The sequence below is a fragment of the Cryptotermes secundus genome, unplaced genomic scaffold (assembly GCF_002891405.2).
Source record: "Cryptotermes secundus unplaced genomic scaffold, Csec_1.0 scaffold111, whole genome shotgun sequence".
In the NCBI taxonomy this organism is placed as follows: Eukaryota; Metazoa; Arthropoda; class Insecta; order Blattodea; family Kalotermitidae; genus Cryptotermes; species Cryptotermes secundus.
In genome coordinates this window covers 1,092,286-1,104,873 of record NW_019733319.1, presented here as the reverse complement: position 1 = coordinate 1,104,873, position 12,588 = coordinate 1,092,286, and the positions used below count along the sequence as shown (strand labels likewise).

The window sequence follows — 12,588 nt, the reverse complement described above, 5'->3', positions numbered from 1 at the left end:
GTGGTGATTTGTAAAGTGTGGAGATTAGCGATATTGCTGTAACTACTTGTAGTTCTGAGTGGTGTGTATAAGTGGTCAATAAATCCATTCACCAATCCATAGTCCCACACTTTTTGAAGTGATGATATATACACATATGTAACAAACTCCATGAAGCACAATCACTCTTGAAAGTTAAGCTGGTCAAGAAATTTTCTGTCCTTTATGAAATATGAAGATACATTACTGTGTTTACAAGAACCTGCCACAGGCACCTATCATACTCGTAAGTCAGATGAATCCAGTCCACAACTCCCATGTTAGCCTCCCCTCCAAAGCTCAAATATCCCCTGTGGTTTTTCCCTTTCAGGAGTTCTGAACATTTTTATGAATGTCCAGCTCTCCCATGGGCAGTAGTCATACATGTCACACCCATATTATCTTCCTTGACTGATAATCATAATATTTAGTGAAAAGTATAAATTATGATGCTCCCGACCATGTAATCTTACACTTCTTCCCTCTTAGGTTACAGGAAACAGGAAACTCAAACAGGAAGTGAGACACTGAATGAATTGTTCAGGGTTCACTTTCCCCGATTCAAAATTGATTGATAATTTGGATGATGGGCAGGGACAGCAAAACCTGGCACTTGCCAAAGCAAGACAAACAGGGAAGACTGGAACCTGGCCAAAGTCATAATCAACCGATCAAAAATCAGATGGGCACTGAATACCTTTAGACCTTTAAGTCAGCGGGAACAGATACTGACACTTTTGCAGCAAGGGGCAGAACTCTTAGTTCCACACCTATGCCGCATATATAGAGCTTGCATGGCATATGGTTTTATCCCAATGGCATGGAGGCAAGTTAAGGTGACATTTATCCCAAAGCCCGGTAAACTAGATTACACCGGGGCTAAGGCTTATTGTCCTTTCAGCCTGTCATCTTTCCTTTTCGAAAATGATGGAGAAAATAGTGGATAGGCATATCAGGGACATGGCATTGAGGACATATGCTCTACACCAAAACCAGCATGCCTACCAAACAGGTAAATCTACCGAAAGCACACTACACAATGTGGTAACATGCATAGAAAGTGTGACTGAACACAAGGATATTGCCTTAGGAGCATTCCTTGACATAGAGGGAGCTTTTGATAAACCTCATTTGATATAATCAAACAGGCCACTGGAAAGCATGTCATAAAGCCTGCAACATGCAGGTGAATCAGTGCTATGCTGGAAAGCAGAACCATAGCTGCCACACTATCCGGAGAGACCCTGGGGGCATCTGCGTCTAGGGGGTGTCCGCAGGGGGGCGTGCTCTCGCCTCTGCTGTGGAGCCTGGTCGTTTTTTATGATCTCCTGTGGGGACTTAATGATGATGGGTATTATAAAGTAGGATATGCTGATGACATAGCAATCCTCATAAATGGAAAATTCCTTTCAACAGTATCAGAACGTCTTCAAACAGCTCTGTACACGGTCCAACGATGGTGTGAGAGAACAAGCCTTTCCATCAATCCCAATAAGATGGTAATTATACCGTTTACCAGGAAGAGAAATATAAAGGACCTTAAGGAACTGACCCTCTTCAATAAGACGATCCTGCTCTCCAGTGATGTCAAGTACCTTGGTCTACTATTAGACTAGGGACTGACATGGAAAAAGCAGCTGGACAAGGTCATCTATAAAGCCTATAAGGCTTTTTGGACATGCAGAAGCATGTCTGGTAAAACTTGGGGACTGCAGCCGCACGTTGTGCATTGGATATACACTGTGGTTGTGAGACCCATAATTACATATGGCACCACAGTATGGCAGCCCAGAGTTAAACTCAAGACAAGCAAGGCAGAACTTAGCATATTGCATAATTTGGGTTGCTTGGGTATCACAGGAGCAATTCGAACCCAACAGTTGCACTGGAGAGACTCCTTGGACTCACCCCACTACATCTACAGTTGGAGGCAGAGGCCAGGGCAGGAATCTACCGTCTCCAGTGCAGTGATCAATGGAAACCTAAATCTGATGGTTTTGGCCATGCATACATGACTCAGGACATGAAAAAAGAACCCATATTACAAATGGGGTCTGACAAAATGATACTGAGACATGTATATGAAACACCATTCACAGTCAGATGTCCTCACAGGAGTGAATGGGAAGACGGGTTTCAGCCTGATAGAAAGGGGGACTGAACTGGTATACAGATGGTTCCAAGATAAAGAAGGGCACTGGAGCTGGTGTGTTCTGCTATGGCATGAGGTGCAAACTTAGTTTCAGCCTTGGGCAGTACATGACAGTATTCCAGGCAGAAGTATATGCCATTAAGGCATGTATTATGGAGAATCTAGACAGGAACTACAGAAATAGGAACATCTACATTCTATCTGACAGCCAAGCTGCACTTAAAGCGCTTGATGAACACCAGATCAACTCAAAACTGGTCTGGGATTGCCACCAAACTCTCAAGGAACTGGCCAAACATAACAGGGTTCAACTGATATGGGTGCTGGGGCATGAGGGTATTGTTGGAAACGAAACAGCAGACCAAATAGCTAACACTGGAGCTGAACATCCGTTCATGGGACCTGATCCAGCCTGTGACATCCCTATAGGAGTCGCCAGAAAGACAATCAGGGACTGGACAAATATGAATCACAAGAAATACTGGAGATCCTTGACTGGACTCAGACAAGCAAAGGGACTCATATGAGTACCCTCTACTAAAAGAGCGAAGGAACTGTTGAAGTTAAACAGGAACCAGCTACAATGGGTGGTAGGACTACTTACAGGACACTGTCACCTCAAAGGACACCTCTTCTAACAGGAACTAAGTAATAGCCCAATTTGTGAGAGGTGCCAAGAAGAAAATGAAACAGCCACACATATCCTGTGTGAATGTGAGGCCTTAAGCTTATTTAAGATTGTGTCACTTGGGTCAATATTTTATGGAACCAAGTGATTATTTCAATGTCCTCACGTACAAAATCCTATGCTTCATTTGAAGTGCCGGATTGTTGAGGGGATAATCAGAAGGGGAGGCACAATAGATCACTGGGTCGTGGTGCAAGGGCCAAGAAGGCCTACCCCTTATACATTCATTCATTCCCTCTTAGGTCCAAATACTGTTATCAACATCATACAAAATGTTACCCAATAACCTTCTCTCAAGGTTATGTCCATAAAGGATCAACTTCTGGTCAGATTTTTTTTTGTAGTTATCAGACACTGGAAAAAAAATGGGAGCACAGACTGTACATCAGCTATTCACAGTCTTCAAGAAAGGCTATGATTCAGTCTGGAGGGAAGTACTGCATAATATTCTCACAGGGTTTGGGGTACCCACAAAGGTAAAATGGCTAAAATGATTTTAAAGAAAACCTATATACCTGTAAACATTTGTCTGATATGTTTCCTATCAAGAACGGTCTAAAACAAGGAGAAGCTTTATCGTCATTACTTTTCAACTTTGCTTTAGAATATGCTACTAGGAAGGTCCAGGAAAACCAGATGGGACTGAAATTGAATTGGACATACCAGCTGCTCATCTATGCCAATGATGTGAATCTACTGGGAGATAATAGATACCATACAGAAAAACATAGAAACTATAATTTATACTAGGAAGGAGGTTGGGCTAGAAGTAAACACACAGAAAACTAAGTATATGTTGCTGTCTCATCACCAGTATGCAGGGCAAAATCATGACATGAAGATAGCTAACAGATCCTTTCAAAATGTGGCACAGTTCATATACTTGGGAATGACAATAACAAATCACAATTTGATTCAGGAAGAGATTAAGAGGAGACTGAATTCAGGTAATGTTTACTACCATTCAGTCCAGAACCTTTTGACTTCTCGTCTGATGTATAAAAACACACAAATCAGAACATACGAAATTATAATTTCACCTGTGGTTTTGTATGGGTGTGAAACTTTGTCATTGACATTAAGGGAGGAACATAGACTGATGGTGTTTGAGAACAGGGTGCTGAGGAGAATATTTGGACCGAAGAGGGATGAAGTGAAAGGTTGGAGAAAACTGCATAATGAGAAGCTTCATAAATTGTACTCTTCTCCAAGTATAATTAGAATGATCAAGTCAAGGAGAATGAGGTGGGCAGGGCATGCAGCACAAATTGGGGCTAAGAGGACTGTGTATAGGATTTTGGTGGGAAAGCCGAAGGAAAGAGAATACTAGGAAGACTGAGATGTAGATGGTTGGCTAATATTAAAATTGAGCTTAGAGAGATAGGATGATGTAGCATGGATTGGATTAATCTGACTCAGGATAGGGACCAATGGATGGCTCTTGTGAACATGGTGATCAACCTTTGGGTTCCATAAAATGTTGAGAAATTCTTGAATAGCTGCACAATTGGTGGCCTCTGGAGAAGAGTTCAGCTCCAAGGAGGGAGTTAGTTAGTTATCTTCATCACCCTGTTCTCAAACAGCAGATAAAATGATGGTTTTGTATATCTGAATCTTTACATTTTATGTATAAAAATATTCAGAGATTTTATACAAGTACAAAATACTTCTTTGTGATGATAAATAAACTGCCAATGGTACAATCCATTGTGATTATACCAAACAAACTTTCTGCTAGAAGTTTACAATAAAGAAATCTGGGGCAAATATACATCGCTAAATTAAATAACTTTTAACCCATTAACATGGATAATATCTCTAACCATTCAACAGAAACAAAATTATCATAAGTTTGTACTATTAGAAGCTTACATTTAAGTAACTTTATATATACATCATTAAATGACACAACTCTTTTCCTTACAAATTGGGTTGATATGTCTAAGCATTGAACAGAAAGGGAATATTACAAATTATTCCCAGAATGTCTCATTTTGAAATGTCTCTAAATTTCTTTACAACTCAATAACAAATCCAAACATTCTCCAACCATAACTAATAAAGCAAATGATAACTAACCAACGCTTTATACATATATATAAATACTCACTGACCTGAAGCAAACATCTCTCTGTATACAACAGCGCTATCATCCAATTCGGGGGAAGACAGTTCCATATGTTCTTCTTCACTCATGCATTTACCAATTATGACACTACAATTTCCATCATCTTGCTCATTGCAGTCAGCATCTGCTGCTACTATGCTTTTACTGTTCTCAGATACACGATGCCTTTGTACTGCTCCAGACAATGAAGTGTTACTGTCAATATCTGCAGACAAGGCATCAGAACTAGAATCTTCAGTAAAAACCAAAGTTCCAGCTATGTGGTTATTTGACAGTTGACTGTCTGTCAAACACGCTTGTGTGAGCGCAGAGAATTTATTAGTAGAATCTAGATCATCCACTTCACTTGAAGGAACTTTCTCTGAAGCTACAGATCTACCATCACTCATTTCATCATCTCCTGAACACCCCGCAATAAGAACAGGGTTCTTGTTCTGGTTGCCACTGGACTGTGTGCTAGTGCATTGCTGAAAACTGTTTCTTGCAGCAATAGCATCAGAAAACTGGGCATAAGTTTCATCTCCATTCATCTGACAATCATTATCTTCATGAGGTGTGTTTTCTGCTAACAAATCCTGTTGCATGCTCTGTTCAGACACTCCAGAATGCTCTGTATCTTGTTCCTTTTGCTTCATGTGGACAGTGAATACAGAATTTGTTTCCGAAACAGGAACTAGTTGCACATTAGCAATACTCTGCTCTAGCACCGATTTCTGTGGTGACTGACAATGAACTTCATCCTCTTCAGCAACTGACATCAAGGATGGCAGGCACTGTTCATCTTCACTAAGTTGTCGGCCATTATTAAGGGATGGTCGATGCTGCTCATCTTCAACCTGAAGTTTTGACTGACCATTGGATATAAGGTTTTGCGCAAGTGGATGGCTGTTATATGTAAACAAACCTGTAGTCAAATCCAACTGCTGAGAGTCATCCTCTACTGAAGAAAGGGCTGGATTTTCTGCAACCTGTGAATGGTCCTCAGAATTTAAGTGACTGCATTCCTGGTTAGGATGCTGCATTACATTACCATTACCATTACCATCACTCCTCGTAACTTCCACAGGCAATATTTTTAACAGTGATTTATTTCTCACATCAAGAGATTCATTAACAACGGAAGATCTATCCTTACTAGTTGCAACTTCTTCACCTGTATCTTTGTTTTGTGCTGATAGCATGCTGGAAGAAACGCTAGGATGATGTAGTGAAGCACTGTCAACTGCTAACCCATGTGAAATGTCCAAAATTACAAGAGAGGGAACAGGATTTGTGGGTTCCACACTCAAATTATTATGCATAACTGCATTTGACAGATTCCTCATTGCATGGTCCATTGTATCATCTGATGACTGAAACCCATAGCGAATGAGGCTGCTGTCAATATTACAAGATGTCTGATTAACTTCCTGACCCTCCTGACTCGAATGACGTTCTAATATATCATGTGCTTTCCCTGACATACAATGTCTTTCTGTCACTAATTTTCCCAGGTCATCTAGCCATACTGATAAATGTCTTTTAGAACAAATACTTGTATTCTTGCTTGGTGACAGAGGAAATGTTATACTCCTTTGCAATTTCTGTGCTGCCACTGACATGCCACTTGTTCCATTACGTTGCAATTTATGCAGTGACTTAACCAAATCTTCTGCCTGATGTTCAGAAGTCTTCTGTCCACTAGTCGAAGGCAGATTCCTATTTTCTTCTGTCTCACTTGAGGTAACTATTGTGGACCCATGCTCCTTTCCTGGTACCAATCCTGATTCATGCGTTGGTTTACAATCTTGCCGAACGGGTGATGAAACAGCTGATTTGTATTGGTCTTTTGATGATGTTGAGGAGAATGAGGATATGGATGTATTATGTTTCTCTCTGCGTACAGAATGTTCAGATGTATTTGGTTTCTTTCCAGGTGGTGGTAACACAGACTTGCTTTCTTGTTCACCAACTTCCTTACGTGACACTGCACAATTTTTATCGTGTTCATACATTACAGGAGCAGTTCTGGAACTTGTCTGCTCTAAATTATTTGAATGTGAACTCATTTGTTTTGAACTGTTCTGTCTTTGAATTTCAGTACTCTCTGATATACTATCAGAACATGCTTGTTTATCACTTACTAGCAATTCAACATGATCTGAATTATTAGTGATGGCTTCTATTTGTGAAGACACTTTATCATTAGACTGTGTGCCGGTAATGTCAACATCCATTGTTTTATGTGAACCCAAAGCCATATTTGTTAGTTCCTGCAATTTGTGTCCCCTTTCAGATCCTTCGGCTTCATGTGACAGAGATCTCTTCCGTGATGCACCGGTTACTGTTCTAGATATAGATCTTTCATTTTCTTTAGTTTGATTGGAACTTATGCTTTTGATTTCTTTGCCACAGTACTTTATTGTGTCATACTTTATATTTGTTAGAAAAGTATTAGAAGCAGATGATGATGATGATGAAGAAGCACAACATCCTGGTTGTTGTGTCACAGTCACTGGTTCTGCGGCCAGTAAATCAAAAGGATTATCGGGGGGCAGCTGCTGTTTCATTCGCATGTCCTGTAACTGTCTGAAAAAAAAAATCCAGATTGTCACAATTTTTCATAAATTATTAAATGCAAAATGTTCCATAAGATTTCAGATTATCCATTACTTAAGTCCCAAGTTCTTACTCTATCAATGCAATGATCCAAGTGAGCAAGCTATCTCAGTGATCATGTCTCACACATTCAGAAAATACCTGTTTTATATCTAAACCACGGAAATTGCTCTTCTGATGTTTGTCTTGTATTTTCAGATGAATTTTGGGACCCTATCTTACACACAACTTCCTCTTGCATCCCTTGAACATAATGGTCATCAATCTCAAATAACAATGGCTGTACCATGACTCAGATGGTTAACCATCAGTTTCCCACCACAGCAGCCTGGGTTCAATTCCAGGTCATGTCATGTGAGATTTGTGATGGCCAAAGTGGCACTGGGGCAGGTTTTCTCCAAGTACTTCAGTTTCCTCTACCAATTCTCATTCCTCCAACTGCTCCACATTCAATATTCATATTATCATCTGATGCTACAGTCTTGATAGTGACAGCAGATTTAAAGAATGAATCTTAAAAAATGATGTTACATACCATTGCATTAAATTACCTATAGATAAATTCAAATATGACAGTAACTTTTTTCAGTGGTCAATGCTTAGAAAAATATATGTTTCTCTGTAATGCAAACAGTCAATTACCATTAAAAGAGTCGTCTACCTTCCATTGAAACACTGCAGCATATGACGGGCTAGCATACAGCCCACCAGACCATTTACAAGCCAACAGTGTTTACTGTCAGAGAGCTACTGTCCCACAGAGATGTGAGGTCAGCAATAAATTCTGGGAAGCAAAAACACTTGCCAAGGAAACTGGGAATTTTGGTGAAAATATGAACTCGTTATATATGATAATTATTCAAATACAGAAGATAAACCAAAGAGCGTGAAAAATAATTTTGTTCAGACTTGTGTGTTATCTCTTCCCTGCAAAGATTGTGATTTAAAAAGCTGAAACTATTATTTTAAATGGTTTTGTACAAGCGTGAAAACTCTTACACCAAGTAAAGGACATGGCACTGATATCATTTGGAACAAGATGCTGAGTGAAATACTGTATCAAGCGGGAGGAGGAAAATGGAGAAAATCACATAACTTGTATTCTTCAATAAATTTTATTCAGATGATCAAATCAAGAAGAGTGAAATCAGCAGGGCATGTGACACAGTGGGAAACACAAAAAAAGGATAAAAAATTTTGCATATAAAACTTCAGGGGAAGAGCCCACTTGGAAGACATAGGCATATATGGGAGGATAATAGTAAAACAGTCTTACAGAAATAGGGCACAGTAATGTGAAATGGGTTTATCTAGTTCAGGATAGGGATCAGTGGTGAGCTCTTCACAACACAATAACAAACCTTCTAGTTCCACAAAAGGCACAAAATTTAATACCTTACACAGCGATTATTTGCTTCTCAAGAACTCTACTTACTGGAGGTGGTTACCAGAATCAAAAACAAAAAGATGTGGTCCAGTGGTATAGACAAATTTTCAGATACACTCATTGTGAAAATGCATTCCTCTATGTGCAACTCTCAAACTTTTTTGCCTGGTACCCCTTACAGAGTCAACCAGTTGTCTGACCACAAGGTGGGGGGGGGACTGGAAAATGAGAAACTTCGTTTTTCATACTCTTATGACACAAAAGGACAAGAAACACCTTTTTATCTGTCACATGTACAACCTTAAAATAAGCTGATACAAAATAAAAATAACATATCCAGATAAAAAAGTTTTTAACGGGAATGTTGAAAGTGGTGTTTTATGGTAACCCTGGCAAGTTGATTTTGTACCCCTAGGTGTACTAGCACTACAAGAAACTGTTCTATGGCAATGCTGTTTATTTCATGCATGCATATTTTTTTTATTTTGTTTTATCCAGAGAGCTGCCTCTGGAATAATAAATGGACATTAAACATTTTAACACACAGCAAACATATACATGTCCATTAGTGACAAAGTTAATTAGAAAAATATATGAAATGTACTGCTTTGTTTGTATTTCATTACATATTAACTATATTATAAAAGCCTATAAATTAAAGTTTTGTACCTTAATTAGACCTGCACTTTATACTGTGCAACAGATTTTTTTCAAAATTTGTAAGAAATTTGATTAGAATGACATTTGAAGCAGATGTTCTACTGAATCCACATGAACTAAAACAAAATATGCTATGCTCATCTGTGAGTTGAATCATTTCCAGCACCTCCTATAAAATTTTAGTTACCTTAATGGTATACGAAATAGTAATAAGCACGAAAAAGTTAAAACACAGAATTATGGCAGATCTCCATCAGCTGATGGCCATTTGCTGACTCATACAGTCCATGTCATGAAATTAGGTGTGTCAAGATCATTGTAAAATTGTACATCATCCACATCATTCTAGAGAAGCTGAACATTCTGCATGACTTCCCATTTCAACCTGCTGCAAAATTTTCATTTGCTAAATAATTATAAACTGTCACAATCAACAGTTAACCTTGCCATTTAATATTTTGGAGGTAATGGTTTCAAATACTGGCTGGAGACCAGTTTTCCTTACAAGTTTCTCAAGATTTTCCTCAGTCCCTACAGGCAGATGTTGGGATAGTACTTCAGATTAGGCCATAACTGCTTTCTTCCATGCCCTCTCCAATTCACTATTCATTAATCATCACTTCAGTAAGTGAAAGTGTCATCAAATAATCAAAGAATAAATAAAATGTTAAAAGATGAATCAGATATGTTGGAAGCAAATTTTTTAATCTTTCCAGATCCTATCAAAAATCCTTTCACTCGAAGGGGAAGAGGACCATTTGAGGGGCTAGAAACAAAGCCCTGGGGAAGATATTCAGACTTATGAGAGGTGAGGTAACAAAGAATTGGAAAAATTACATAAGGACAAAAACCAATATCAATAATATACATTTTCCTGGGTTTAGAGTTTCTCATTTCACTGATTTACCAATATTTAGTGAAGAATAATTCAACGTTTCAGTTCAGTATCATATGCAATTGAATAGAAGATGTTTCCTTCATATTTTCAGAACTGAAAAATGAAGGGTACTGAATGTGAGTGGGGAAAAAAATTCTGAGGTTTTTAAAATATTTTAAGCTTTTAGCAGGTAGCTGTTTCTAACATGAGTACACACTAACACTCAACCTACACTGCGTTGTCAGTGTAGCAGCTGTGACTGAAAAGTTTCATGGTCAGGAGTCACAAACTGTAATGAGTTTGCTCACAGAAACACTGAAGCTACGTAAGTGAAGCTGTAATTCCCCATTAACAGAAATTACAGCAAAGGTAATAATGTCAGTGCTCAGTTTTCTCAGATCATCATAATTAATAACACAAAATTCCCAAATACAGTTATGAAACCCATGACAATTCTTACAGCAGTTTTATTTACGTTATTGCATTCCATGTTTAGATTACTGGCAATCTGTGGTCATTATATGAACAAAAGATTTGGAGTAATTAATTTTAATTTGATCAAAGAGAAAGGGTTACTTAACTGTGCCACCCAGTGCTGTCAAGCAAACTCTGGCACGACTAACAAAAATTAAAACATATCTACACTATTTTGGGCTGTTTTAGACTTAAGTCACATACATATATTTACTTTTGTTAGAATAAAGCAAATATGTGTAATTAATAACAAACCATCATTTCTATTGGAATTATATATAACTCCCACTTAAGATTTCTCCTGATTTATGGTACAGAAATCTTGTCCCCAAAGTAAAACTTAAATAGGGGTTTTACTGTAATTTGTACACTTCAATTAATATTATTAAGGCTGAGATGGTTGGGTCATGAAGCACATAAGAACTAATTAACCCCATGAAGCCAAATCCTTCTTGAGAAGCCACTTTATGGAACTTGAAGGTTCATTATAGTGTTCACACATGCCCTCCACTAGTCCGTCCAAGTCCAAGGCCCTGTACAACATTTTGTAAGAAACTTATTTTTTACAGTTCCAGCCCCATGCCAAAACCCCAAGCTGGAGGACCATTACTTGTCAGCTGTATGTGACTGCTTATTGAATACATTCACAGCTGCCCTCCATCATATCTGGATACTGTCTCCTCCATCTGCAACCACAGGATGTGACATGCTGTGGTAATATGGGAATGTTCCACATATGAATAATAAATTTATACAAAATCACAATTTTGAAAGCCTGAAGAGAATGGACCATTCTGGAGACCTAGGCGTAGATAAAAGGATAATATTGAAATGGACTTTCCATAAACTGGACATGAAATTACAAACTCCACTGAACTAGCTCAAAACATGGCAGGCCTTTGTCAAGATGGTAATAAACCTCTGGATTCCATAAAAGCAGGAAATCTGTTGGGAAGCAGAGTACATATATAGTTTTCAAGAAAAATCCTGTAACACATAACTTACTTTATTACATGGATATATGTCTTAACACTTTGCGGACTGGCAATTTAAATATTTAAATCACTCTGCGGACCGGCATTTTTATACCTACTACCCTAACTTGTGCACTGTTCACTTTAAAAATTAATATAAAATCTCCTAATTAATTTTATGAACTAAATTTTTTGAGAACACTTACCAATGCTTCTAGAAGTACTTGAGGGTGTGATATTTCTCGAAACATTCCCCTCTGTGAAGTGGCATTACACAAAACTTGCAAATGTAGGCAGTCCTACTCCTTTTCTTGTGAATTGCGCAAACACCGCATTGCCTAGAAGGCTGCTTCCCCTTGAAATGTTCACTCTTCACAATTTTCGCGAGGGTATGTTTCTGCGTATCACCCAAGAGTCGCCCAGGGGGGTCAAAATGAGGCCTGCATGGGGTGGGAGTAGACGGCCCCAGTTGTACTAAGACTGTGTCTGCCGCCAGTTCTGCCACCATCGTGTGGTCTGTAGCCCAGGCTTTTGTCACATTCAGCAGAAATGCCTTGTATTTCAATTTTGAACGAGGGTTTAGATTTTTGAAAACCAAAAATGAATTGAAAATGGCACAATTTATAAGCCAC

The 12,588-nt window shown here is 38.6% G+C and overlaps 1 protein-coding gene across 6 annotated transcripts in view; it reads right to left on the bottom strand.

The window, feature by feature from the left end:
• Positions 1-12,588, bottom strand: part of LOC111867891 — a 70,961-nt gene that overhangs the window by 17,283 nt on the left and 41,090 nt on the right. For all 6 annotated transcript variants that reach the window (XM_023858097.2, XM_023858096.2, XM_023858098.2 and 3 more), the window contains one exon: positions 4,973-7,554. In XM_023858097.2, the coding sequence (XP_023713865.1) occupies positions 4,973-7,554 (2,582 nt within the window). The remainder of the gene's footprint in view (positions 1-4,972; positions 7,555-12,588) is intronic.